General features: G+C 45.3%; 1 protein-coding gene across 1 annotated transcript in view; it reads left to right on the top strand.

Annotated features, from left to right (window-relative positions):
* The window catches only part of Cfap54 (cilia and flagella associated protein 54), a 281,209-nt gene that overhangs the window by 180,213 nt on the left and 87,368 nt on the right, over positions 1 to 13,628 (top strand). Inside the window, exons 51-52 of the mRNA XM_038314435.1 lie at positions 1,547 to 1,716; positions 12,536 to 12,638. Of these exons, the coding sequence (XP_038170363.1) occupies positions 1,547 to 1,716; positions 12,536 to 12,638 (273 nt within the window). The remainder of the gene's footprint in view (positions 1 to 1,546; positions 1,717 to 12,535; positions 12,639 to 13,628) is intronic.

The following is a 13,628-nucleotide window of genomic DNA, read 5'->3' as shown; positions in this document are numbered from 1 at the left end:
TGCACATCTCTGGTCTGTTCGTACAGGTGGAGTGACCCTGAACCAGAGTCGCCAGATTCTGGGGGATTTTGTGATATTTGTGTAGACATCTCTGCTTGAGCATCTCTAATCCAAGCATCTAAGTGCCGTGCCAATGCTTGAAATGTTTTAGCTTCATATTTTCTGCATCAGTATTCCCCAAACGTGTGCTATATTTCCCCTACCATGTTTCTGTTGTCGATGGGTTTTGCTGTATAAAATGTCCCTCATGCAGAAGATGAAGATGATGTCCAGTGTTTGTGACAAACACTGTGTTTGCTCACAAAGCAAATAGAGACGCCACTTAATTTCATTCAGCTCACAAAAGAACTATAGCCCCTTTGTCTGTGAGCCCAGGGTTAATGAAGCAATATATGTGGAACGATATGTCCTTTAGTGTAAACACACTTTTAAACAAGATGCAGTACTGATCACCTGGTCAACACGGGGGGGACAGGAGCCCCCAGCACATCTGTCCCTATTGTCCCCGCGAGGCACTGGTGGATGTCAGAGCAGCTTCACAGAACTGCGAGTGGAGCAGGGAGCTCCTGCCGCTCTGCTGTCGAGATTTCACCTGCTGCCCTGCGCTCCTTCCTGGACTGCTTCTCTGCTGATTCTCCCAACCGCTGTTACTTCTCTGACCCTGAAAATATCTGTCAAGAGTGAGACTTTGTCTCTGACTGTGTGTGACTGTGGTGTTCTCTGACTGTGTGACTGTGTGGTGTTCTCTGGCTGTGTGACTGTGGTATTCTCTGGCTGTGTGTGACTATGGTGTTGTCTGACTTTGTGTGACTGTGTGGTGTTCTCTGACTGTAACTGTGGTATCTGACTGTGTGTGACGGTGTGGTGTTCTCTGACTGTATGACTGTGAGGTGATCTCTGTGTGTGACTGTGAGGTGATCTCTGTGTGTGACGGTGTGGTGTTCTCTGGCTGTGTGTGACAGTGTGGTGTTCTCTGACTGTGTGTGACGGTGTGGTGTTCTCTGACTTTGTGTGACTGTGTGGTGTTCTCTGACTATAACTGTGGTATCTGACTGTGTGTGACGGTGTGGTGTTCTCTGACTGTGTGACGGTGTGGTGTTCTCTGACTGTGTGTGACGGTGTGGTGTTCTCTGACTGTGTGACGGTGTGGTGTTCTCTGGCTGTGTGTGATGGTGTGGTGTTCTCTGGCTGTGTGTGACTATGGTGTTCTCTGGCTGTGTGTGACTGTGTGGTGTTCTCTGACTGTGTGACGGTGTGGTGTTCTCTGACTGTGTGTGACGGTGTGGTGTTCTCTGACTATGACTGTGAGGTGATCTCTGTGTGTGACTGTGAGGTGATCTCTGTGTGTGACGGTGTGGTGTTCTCTGACTGTGTGACGGTGTGGTGTTCTCTGACTGTGTGTGACGGTGTGGTGTTCTCTGACTATGACTGTGAGGTGATCTCTGTGTGTGACTGTGAGGTGATCTCTGTGTGTGACGGTGTGGTGTTCTCTGACTGTGTGACGGTGTGGTGTTCTCTGACTGTGGCCGTGTTCTCCTTCCTTTAGTCACTGTTACTGATAGAGGCTGAGGACAGGCTGAACTGCCTGGTGTCTGAGATGGAGCATCAGTGCCATAAGCCCCTCTCCCAGTGCTCTGCTGGGGAGCTGGAGATCATGGTGGAGGCCAGACTGCAGCTAGCAGCCATTGCCCTGCAGAGACACCGGGCAGCATATGGGTGAGTCTCCTGGGGGAAGAGGAACACCACCTCAGTCCTTCACCCCTGACCCCCTTCCTCTCACCCCTGCATCCTCTTACCCCCTCATCCTCTAAGCTCTCACCCCTCACCCCTGCATCCTCTCACCCCTCCCTCATCCTCTCACTCCTCACCCCTCACCCCTCATCCTCTCACTCCTCACCCCTCATCCTCTCACCCCTGCCCCTCACCTCTCATCCTCTCACCCCTCAAACTCTCACCCCCAAACTCTCACCCCTGCAACCTCTCACCCCTCATCCTCTCACCCCTCCCTCATCCTCTACCCCTCACCTCCTCATCCCCCATATCTCCCTTATCTTCATCACCTCTCTTTTCCGTCACCCTCTTATTCATTACCTTCTTCACCCCCTCAACCCTTCTTCTTCCTTACCCCTCTGTCCCCTCCCCCCTCACTCTCCTTCCCACTGACTCTGAAAGCCCCAGTGCCCTGTCACTTGGTGACTGTGGGAAGTTGTTCATTCTCATTTGTTGAATATTCACATTTTATAAGCTTTGGAAAGTCCTACGTCTATAGGGACATACTTAGTTTTAATTATTCACAGGGTTTTAAAATTCATTTTTATATAGAACATATCAATTTTCCATAAAATTCCTTTATTAAGCACACTAGGTAGGATGTTTAATATCATATATAAAATGAACAAATTAACAATGCCTGACTTTTGATTACCTTTAACAAGAATTTTTTTAAAAAAAAATTACATAAAGCCTTTGGAGTATTTCTTTTTCTTAAGTACCAAATAAAAACATGAAAGGGGGCTTAAGAGATGGCTCAGCAGTTAGGAGTACTATTCCAGAACACCCAGAATGGGTGACTCGCAGCTGCCTGTAATCCAGCTCTGGGGGATCCAGTACCCTCTTCTGGTCTCTTCAGGTTGCTTCAGCCACTGCTGTACATCACACACACACACACACACACACACACACACACACACACACACTCTTCCTCTCTCTCTCTCTCTCTCTCTCTCTCTCTCTCTCTCTCTCTCACACACACACACACACTTACACATACATACACATAAAGTAGATTTTAAAAAGCAAAGAATATTTGGGTTTTAAAAATAGCATCATCTGAACTGTCGAGGGCGGGGCCGTCTGTGTCCCTGTCGAGGGCTGGGCCGTCTGAGAAGCTGATTATTTATTTAATTGCACAGCTGTGTCAGAGCTTTCATTCCTCTTGGTCATGGCGTCTGTCTTTAGCTGTCTCGCCTCCACACTGTGGTCCAGAGACTGCCGGTGCAAGGGCTCCTCCATCCGTGTGCTCGCGGCCATGTGTAAAATATCACTAGCACGGCAACCCTTTACAGTCACAGAAATACCCTTTCAGTGGGTTCCCATAGCACCCATGATAAACACATGTGCGTCATGAAATCCCCAGACAGGTTCACTAGTGGTTTGTTTACTAATAGATACACTTGGACCGTTCACTGACAATAGTTTTGAGCACGACACTATGCTGGGCACTTGGGATAGGTCGGTGTGTATAATCTGTACAAAATGCATAACAGTACTGGTGGAAACCCTGTGGTTGGGGAGTGTGTCTTCTAACAGAGGATAAGCAGGCTGCTGATTCGCCTCAGCCTCAACCATGAGTGAGGCAGCTGCCTACCATATAGGAGGCCATAAGCTCCATGGAGACTGCCAGGACTAAAGATGGCGGAGTTGAGGGGAGAGGAAGACTTGTTTGAAGATTATGTACTTGTGGCTTGATACTGTTGAATGAGAGACCACTTGTGTATCATGCCTGAAGCTCTGGATTTAATTCCTGTCATTTAAAGAGATGAATAAAATGAATGAATAATAAATAAATAAATAATAGTTTTGTGTTGTAACAGAGAGTGCAAGTTACTGCCGGTCAGGTTTTGTGCTCGCTGCCTTTAGGGCCCACCACTCCCCGTCTACCCAGCACTCATATGAGCCGCTGAGAATGAAAGGTGAGAAAGAAATATCTCCTAAGTAAACTGGGAGTGTGGGGGTCACGGGAGTGGTTAGAAAGGGAGAGGGGAGGAAGGAAGGGGACTGGAGAAAAATCTATAGCTCAATAAAAAAATAATAAAATATAAAGGCAAGATTTGCTTCTACTACTACAACAACAACAACAAAAGAATGATCAGTAACTTGCAACTTTGTTTTGGTAGGACGTTTAGACTCAGTGTGTAGGAATCTTTACCCAAATGCCACCATCCAGCAGACATCATCAAACAAACCAGCTCCTTTTCTTGTTCTCTCAGGACATAGCGGAGCTTTGTAGGAGCCCACCACGCTCTCTCTAGAAGGCCCAGTGATGCGCTCAGCAGAGTCACACTTCGGCTTATCTATGCTGTGTATGAATTTTTCTCTAGAGACAGAATGGGGGGTACTTTTTCCATTTCTAAGCAGTCATGGACATCCATCGGCTCTGTGGCGTAGAGGTTCTCAGGGCATCTGGTGGCTGGCTGTGTTGGAGACCTTTGGAGGTGGGGCTCCGAAGACTGAAGGATTCTGTTAGAACTAGCACATGATCACCCGACTCACTGTCTTATGCATCAGTGCTGCCACAGCTACCCTAAAACCTCTGACTCCTCAGCATGAATCAAGGAATTGGGAACAAACTATGACGCTATAGTCTTTAATATTGCTCATGTGCAATTAAAAACAAAAATAAAAGCCAGCTGGTTTCTGGAAAGATGACTCAGAGTGTAAGAGCACTTTTTGTCAGAACTGACGACCTGAATTCAATTCCTGGAACCCACATGGTAGAAGGAGAGGAGAGGAGAGGAGAGGAGAGGAGAAGAGAGGAGAGGAGAGGAGAGGAGAGGAGAGGAGAGGAGAGGAGAGGAGAGGAGAGAGAGAGAGAGAGAGAGAGAGAGAGAGAGAGAGAGAGATTAAAGCCAGCGGTACTTACTGTGCCCTTGATGAAGAAGCAGGAGCTGTGGCATTTGGGATCTTTGCAGAGAAGACGTTCCCAGGCTGGTGGGAGCTCCTGTGAGCTGTTCGTCTGGGTATCTGTGCAGCATACCAGTATTGATGGCTGTCTTTCAGAGGAACACATGGGTGATGGAACTGAGAGTTGAACAAGATGCTCTTTTCAGGGAAGACCATCTTTATTTGAAAAAACAACTGACAGACTGTGGCTGTTCAGCTTGGGATATTTGGCAGACATTTTCTTGAAAACGATCGTGCTGTTTCTGGGAACAGATCTGCTAGTATCTGTTCTCTATGATAAAATTTGAACGTCTGAATTTTGGAGACTATGTAGCTGTCACATGAACATGAGCGTTTGGTGTATGAGTGACAGTATTCACGGGAATATTGTTTAATTGTATGATTAAGTATTTCAATAATTGATGTATCCACACAGTGCGTTTTCCAGACAAGTGCTCAATATTTCAAAATCTTTGTGAACTCAGCAGACCAATAGGCTCACATGTAGGAAACCATCAGTGTGCTGTACAAGATTCTGTATGGGTACACACATTTAAGAAACTATCCAAGAAAAATGTAATTATCTAAATAGGCCAGCTGGGGCTGGAGCAATGGCTCCAAGGACAGAGTGCTTGCCATGCAAGCTTGAGAACCTGAGCAGAGATCTCTGGGTAAAAGCCTGGTGGTAGGTGCCTGCAGCCTAGTGTTGGGGTGGGAGGGAGCCAGAGACAGGAGGATCCGCAGAGCTTGCTGCTCAGCCACCCTAGCCAACGGATCCATGTTCAGTAAAAGAACTCATGTTGATAAGGTTCAAAAGTAATAGAGGAAGACACAAGACTTTGACCTTTGGCCTCCGCATGCATGTGTGCACACATGCGCGCACATCTGGACACCCACATGTATAGTCAAAAACATGTGCTCACATACCGCACACAGAAACACACACCCATAAATAAAAGAAAAAGTCTCCTTGTGTGAGGCTGAGTTTTCCTTCTTTAATCAAAATAAAATGGGACAATAGACTGATGTGCCAGCAGGGAAAGAAATGGGTTTTCCTTGATTAGGACTGACAACAAATAAAGCCATGGCAGCCTCTAAATTCATGTTTTGGAAAATATGTTTTGTGTGTAAAATGTATTATTTCTGTTAGTATGTAATGAGTTAGTCTTAAAATGAAGTCAATATTAACTCCATTTCAGATATAAGTGTTGATGGTACCTTTAGAGGGCCCCAATAATTTTGCAGATACTAGTAGTTTTTAGGAGTGAATAACATGAATAACAGTGTTGAGATCAAAGTTGGACTATGGTAGTTTACAGTGCTATTACATTTATGGCCATCTTCATGCCATAGATTGTGGTAGCTTTTGAAAATTTATTAATTTTAGGCTTAGGCTTAGACTGTTACTACTAATCACAAATTATTTCCCCTGTCAAAGTTTGAAGGATGAAGAAACTTTTAATATTTGATTTCCAGTAGCGCCCTTTTCCTCAGACTGTATCTCTGAGAGCAACTGCAAACCTAGAACACACAAATGCATGCACGTAGACACGCACATACACACTCACGCATGCACACACTCACGCACGCACACACGCACGCACGCACGCACGCACACACGCACACACTCACACATGCACGCACACACGCACGCACGCACACACTCACGCACGTACACACACACGCACGCACACACGCACACACTCACGCATGCACACACGCACGCACACACACACGCACACACTCACGCACGCACACACTCACGCACGTACACACTCACGCACGTACACACTCACGCACGCACACACGCACTTTTTGGTCATTCTTTACCTGTCTTTAGATATTCTCTGCTCTTGTGGTATAGAGGATGTGAGTGATGAGTGTTTTTTTTTTTTTTTTTTTAAATGAGAAAGGAATGAGAATGAGAAATTGCCAGATACCCAGGAAAGGGCTGTCATAAAAGAACTTTAATTTGAAGACTGGGCAGATGTACGGTAGACGTATGTCAACTCTGCGCCAGTGTATCAGAACACTCCTACATTAAATACCTGAATGTGGCCCCTGGGAAGAAAACCTGAAAAACCTTTGGTGCTTTTGCCTCTGTGGAGTGGGGTTTTCATTTGGGAAGGTCACTGTCAAGATGAGTGAGGTTTCTCGTTCATGAACTTAACCCCCACACATGCTTCTGCTGGAGCACTGCTGAGAGCGTTGGACAATCCCTTTTCCAAATGATGGTCAGCCTGACTTCTCCTGATACTTCCAATAAAATTATGTGTCAAGGAAATTGAAAAGCGCTTCCCCTGGGGTGACAGGTAGAGCAAGCTGCATGGATTTTTATGAGAAAAAAACTGGCCATTTTTGTCATGAATGTTAATAAGAAATAACTGGGATCAAAGCTTTCCACACTGTTTCTCCTTCTGCACCCTCTTTCAGAACACTGTCCTTTTAATGTTGTTTGAGCAAATGTGTGTTCCTATTTTCCTTGGTCTTTAACTGATGGTCTAAATGGGAAAACATCCAAGCCTTTGATTTCATGACCAAACTGAAATTCCTTGCGATTTGAGACTTCCAGAACAGGTCGTACTTCTGGACTTGTCTGCACTTCTCTGGCTGCTGGGGAGGAACTAGCAATTCTCCTTTGTGCAGATGCTGTTGTTTAAATGTCTCTCCCTGGAGATGATGTCTTAGAAATGTAACCTCTGAGGTGTGTGCTAACAATGTCTCTCTGGGGTGACTTGAGTGATAAATGTCCCCTATAGGCTCATGTGTTTGCGCATTTGGCCTTCAGTTGCTCGTGGTCTTTGGGGAGGTTATATAGAATATTGCTGGAGGAAGTGTGTCATTGGAGGTGGGCTTTGGCACCTTCTATCCTTGTCCGCTTCTTGTTTGATCTCTGCTCACTCTCTGTGGGTGAAAGTGTGGTCAGCCAGCTTTCTGTTCCTGCTACCATGCTTGCCCTGCCCATTGCTCTGCCTTCCCTTCCAGAGGGACTGTATCCCCTACAACTGTAAGCTACGATAAAGCCTGTCTGTCCTGAAGTTGCTTTTTCTCGAGGTATTTTTTTTAATCATAGCCACAAGGAAGTCATCAATACAAGCTCCTCTGAGAGATAATTGGCATTCGATGGGGTCACCAGGGTAGAGTCCTAAATGCGGGCATTAGTGGCTTTGTATGAAATAAGCCTGAGCAGGTGAAGGCTCGTTCTGTCTTGCCCTGTGACATTCTACGATGTTATAATGCATCAGGAAGCCCTCACGAGTTGATGACACCCACCAAGGGTGGGTGGACAAAGGAAGAGCAGTTCTCATCCTTGCTAATGTGTGACCCTTTAATATAATTCCTTATGTTGTGATGACCCCAACCATAAAATAATTTTGTTGCTACTTCATAACTGTAATTTTGCTGCTGTTGTGAATCATAATGTAAATATCTGATATGTAATCCCCCCAAAGGGGTTGTGACCCACAGGTTGAGAACCACTGGTCTAGTATACTGAACTAAGTATACTTTTATTCTCAGTTGCAGATAATTCATTATAGCAACAGAAAACAAAGCAACTAAACAGCATTAAGTGGGTTATGACATACTGGTATGTCCTATGTTTTAGTAGTTTCTTTGTTATCAATATTCCAAACCTCATAGCTCATTTCTCTCTAAAGCCAGAACCCAGGCTTTAAAATCAGAAGAGCCCATGGATGGGCACCCCTTCCTTCTCCTACGATGAGGTGGTGGCTGTGAAAGCACCATCCTGTGCCCTAAAAGTGTGTAGCCTCGAGGGTGGGAGATCGAGCGAGGGACCACGGTTTAACCGCAGGTAAACTGAGGCCAAGCTAGGCTCCTTGCTCTTCTTGCTCGCTTCCTTCTATAGCAAATGAAAAGCAGTAGCGTTAATCACAAAGGACGCCTTAGGAAGTAGGTAGACTACAATGCTGCAGATGTCTTAGTGGCCCAGCAAACTCTTAGGAGTGTAATATTCACAGCTTGGAGAGCTGCTTAACAAGTTAGTAAAAATAAATAAAATCAATAAATTTGGCCTCTACTATTTCTCTTGCCAAATCAATAGACAACTGAAGCCAAGAGCTCGCTCGTGTTTGCTAAGCACATCCCCCTGCAGTAGAATGCCAGGGCCTGGTGGGTGGGAGCTTTGGTTTGTATTGCTTGCTGCTGTATCCATGGCTCCTAGATTTCTGCCCGGCACGAAATAGATACCCAGCGTGTATTTTTGAACAAACGGATCCTAATTTAATCATCAAAATCATTCATTTTGATGTGGTTAGAACTGTTATCATTCTCATTTTATAAAGAGATCGATAATTGCACTTCCCGAGATCATACAGATAAAAACATGACACAGGTGGGCTTTGAACTCCTTCCCCCCTGTGTACAAATTCCTGAAAATTTGCTATACAAAGTTGAAATTAAAAGCTTTCATTAACAACAGAAGAAAACATAATTAAATCGTTGAAGCTCTAAAAACTTATCAAATTAGAATTGAGTTCAAAGAAAAATGTCAACTGATTTAATCTGTAAAATATTTCATTTTTTGTGCGTGCAAGAAATGCTTGCAACCAGAGCTGGGGAGGTAACTGTTGCTCAGTGGCAGAGCGCCTGCGTGAAAAGTCCAAGGCCCTAGGGAGGCTTGAGCATCAGCCTGGAGTGTGCAAGGCCCGGGTGTGACCCCAGCACCAGAAGACAAAACAGCTTGTAGCCACCAGCTGTGCTTGTAGTAAATAGGTCATGACATTTTTACTTGTCGCCACTGGAAAGCATGGATTAAAAGATACTACTGGCAAAAGACAATTCCCCATGCCTTTGTTTTTTATTCCCAAAAGAGGAAGCCGTAACCAGTCCACAGACACCCGGGAAATCTTCATCCCCTCGTCAAAGTGAAATAACGCCTGCGGTTCGGCTGTCCATTAAAAGAGCCCATCAGATCGTTCGTGGTATTGCTCCTTGTGTGCGCCAGCGTTTTACCTGTGTGTGTGTGTGTGTGTGTGTGTGTGTACCCACAGAGACCAACAGAGGGCAGCAGATCCCCTGGCACTGGAGTTAGCCACTGTGAGAGCTGGGTACCGCAGGCAGGTCCTTCGTAGGAGCAGCAAGCGTTCTTCATCTGTAGTCTCTTCAGTTTCTCACCCAAAGGGTTCAGAAAGGCACAATAACCTTAGCAAAGCACTGAAGACAAAGCTTAATAATGAGGTTCAGGGAAATTTATTTTTAAAAGGTACCTGTTGATGAAAATGAATACATGCCCCTCCCAGCAGGGGCAGCAGGGGAAGAAGAAGAAAGAGCCATGGCTCCTACCCTGAAAGTAGCTATCACAGAAGGGGCTCATCAACCAGAGTCCTGCCTGGGCAGCTGCCCCAAGGATGTGTCTGAAGGAACAACGTAGCGAAATCTTATAAACCTAGGAATGGGTACAGTTGTTCTGCTGAAGCGGCCAGTGGTAGGCATGACAATGGTTTATACTCAGGCCAGACGCGTGCATAACTGAATGCAAGTGTTGGAACCGAGTCCAGAAAAACCTGATGGGTTAAAAAGGCAGCGATTAATATCAAGCTGGAGATGCTCCCTAAGAGGTAGCAACCACGCAGGTGTGGAGGAGAAAGGGCGATTAGAGCACCGAGTTCTTCACCGTCCACATTTTATCTCATTCTCCCTGCCTTTGACAAATAGAGAAATGATGTTTTAAAAAATGGATTAGTCGAGAAGTATGCTTTTGAAATCATTAAAAGTAACGGCTGTTAAAAAATCTAAACCAGGATATGGGATATGTACTTTTCCAATTGGTGTGGAGGATCAAAGAAAAATTTTACTGTAGCAAAGACACAAAGCAATAGAAGAAGGGAAGAGGAGTAAGCAGCTATTAAAGAATAGGAGAAAATCACATATCACAGGGCTGGCTGGATGGATACTTGGTGTGCAAGCCTGGCCATTTGAGTTTCATCTCAGAACCCACAGAAAGGCAGAAGAGCACCGACTCCACAGAGTTGACCTTTGTACCTCACACGCATGCTACGGCACATGTGTGCCCACATCAGCATCATCATGTAAATATATTTTGGCAAAATATAAAATTATTGAGATTGCGTGTATCTGTTAATGTTACTTATTGGCGAGGGACAGAATTCTGACTTGGAGCAACTTGAACAAAAGAGGCAATTTTCTGATTGGCTTAGCAAAGGAGGGAAAGATGGGTAGAGACAAGGCTGGATGCCTCGGGAATGCCCAGCCCATCTCTCTCAGCCTACATGCTAAATTTATTTGATCCAATTTGCTGCTTTTTGTGCCCACTGCTGGAGTCAGGCACCTACCTTGGCTGATGAGCCAGGATCATGAATAGCGTGGAAGTGCTCACAGAGAAAGGAAGGAACAGAGGAAGGGTCACCATGTCCCTCGAGCATGGGAGTGTTTGATGGTTTTCTTAGGAATGCCACTCAAAGAAACGAGTACAAGACTAGCATGACTCACGTAGCAAAAACAGACCATCCATTTTTATAAATAAGCAGGCCAAAGGTAAAGAAAACACACCAGTGTGTAATATTAATGTCCTGAGTAGAACACGGGAGAAAAGACTTGGGCTGGATCAAGAGAACATTTGATGTTGATGACAAGTACAGACACAGTGTCACCCACAGCAATATTGATAAATAACACCGTGGCGTGACCAATGATATCAAACTGGTTAGGACAAAGAGAGAGGGAAGAGGGTAAATGGAGGGAGAGAAGGAGAGAGAGCAATCAAGCTAAAAGTTCCAGAACCTGTTGTCTCTGGATTTCCACCTTGACTCCTCTTTTTGTAGCCGTGTGACAACTTATTTAATATTTCCACATGCTAATTTCCTACTCCATAAATTGAGGCAGTAATAGCACTTACCTTGAACTCATAATATGCGTGTGGGGGTGGGGAGGTAGTGTATGACTTAATTCACAAAACTACCATAATATGGCATCTGGTCGGTGGTAAATGGCCAGTCACATGTTCTATAAGTTATGGAAAGAAAGGGGAACATTCTGGCTCCTTGGTTGTGTTAACACAGTTTTCAATCTATTAATGTGATGCATTTGCCAAACAACATAAACCTCCTTAAATTTCAGTCTGGAAACTGAGCCTCCATAGCACACATTCTGAGAACCTATGGACAAAGCTAGCTTTCTTATGAGCATCCGTGAACATGGATGAAGCCAGCCATGGCTAGACCAGAATTCTTGGGATCCAATCCAAAAAGGGAAGTTCAGAGTTCAGGGAGGTCTCTGGTGTGGGTCACACCAGTCACATCTTGAGGAGTCTCCTGTAACTGTTGGGGGTGAGAGCAAGAATAGGAGATGAACTAGGTACAGATCTTGATCCTCCATCCCGGCGGTAGAAATGGCCTGGACAGAGGTAAATGGGATGCAGGTGTGAGGAGGTCTTAGACAATGGGTTGTTGTGGGTCAAACTGGCAGAACTTGATAAATGGAATAGCGTTCATTGAAGATCCGGAGCAATGGCAATGCCAAAGACTTGGAATAGAATAAGTTTGGCTGCAGGGGGCAGAAGTAGGGGGTTTTGCCTTTAATCTGTTTGAGATCATGGAAACATTCCTTCATTTATACTTTGATTCATTTCTTTTTATTGAAGAAGACTTTATAGTTTTTTTTTTTTGTGCCTCAGCGACTGTACTAGAACGTGGTTTAGAACGCCACGCTGTGTTTAAAAGGTGTCACGAGTAAAGCAGAGGGTCTACAGTGTGGAGTGCTGTTGGGCATATGACGGGGACACCTAGTTACCTTCTGAGGGTGGCTGGGGCTGTCAAAGTGTCGGTAGGAAGTAGACACTTGTAGACATACAAATGCTGCACTAGTCACAGTCCAAACCTTCCCTCCGTTTCAGGGCTGCTATTGTGTATTCCACGCTCAAGCTTCTTCAGGACTCAAAGGTTTTTAAAAAAAGAACGCCGGAGGACTCAGAGAGCCCCACCTCTCCGGAAACTTCTGTACGTATGCCCGTAATATCCTTGCCGTGCACATTGCAACACACAGCGTACCGTAACTAAGGGCTCAGCGGGAAGCTGATGAGCTACCAGGATGAAGCCCAATGGTAAAGGAGAAGTAACCGCAAGACCGGGGTCTGGGTCGAAGTCCCACTTATGCCCTTTATTGAGAGAGGCCCTTAAATTCTTTTCAGAAGTTTTGTGATCTCCTTGGTGAGCTGGTGAGGGTGGATACAGTCATCGCCAAGAGCTCACTCAGGTGTGTGGTTGTGGTGAGTCCTGATATGGTCCCCACTAGCAGAGTGGGTTCCCAAGACCCACTCTTCCTTCCACCTTTGTGTTTATTACCTGGGTGCAGCAGCAAGGACACTCATCCTCTCTCCCGCTGGAGTTCCCCACTCTTGACCTTCCCCATACATGGGGTCTGACGTCTGCTGGGCAGCTGGTCACGAGCTGTGTCACTGGGCTGAGTGAGAATGCGTAATTTAACAAGAGAAGATTGCTCAGGGATCTGCATAAAAGTATTCATCACACAGAAGCTTGCTTGTGATATTAGGCATTGCTAATGAAATCACTCATACTCAGCAAACTAATAGCCCAGAATAGGTACCCAGCACTGAATTTACCATTTTTCATCCCTTAAATGGAGGCTTTTGATGACATAGAGACTGCTGGTGATATAATTAAAAACAAAACCAAAAAATATCCCATGTTGCAAAATTGTTTTATTAATTAAAATTTTTGTTTAGGTGTATGAGTGTTTTGTTTGCATATAAGTGCAGCATGTGTGTGCGTTGCCAGCCGAAGGCAGATGAAGTCATTGGATTCTGCTGAAGTTATAGGTGATTGTGAGCTGCCATGGAGCTGCCATTGTAGGTCCTCTGCCAGAGCAGCCAGTGTTCTTAGCCTCCGAGCCATCTCTGGTTGCATGCAAAGTTGTTTTTGAGTAGCGGTATAGAGAGAAAAGACAGATCAAAATGCGGTATATTATGT

This window comes from Arvicola amphibius, chromosome 17 (genome assembly GCF_903992535.2).
Source record: "Arvicola amphibius chromosome 17, mArvAmp1.2, whole genome shotgun sequence".
NCBI lineage: Eukaryota > Metazoa > Chordata > Mammalia > Rodentia > Cricetidae > Arvicola > Arvicola amphibius.
This window is presented reverse-complemented; position numbering and strand designations above follow the sequence as displayed.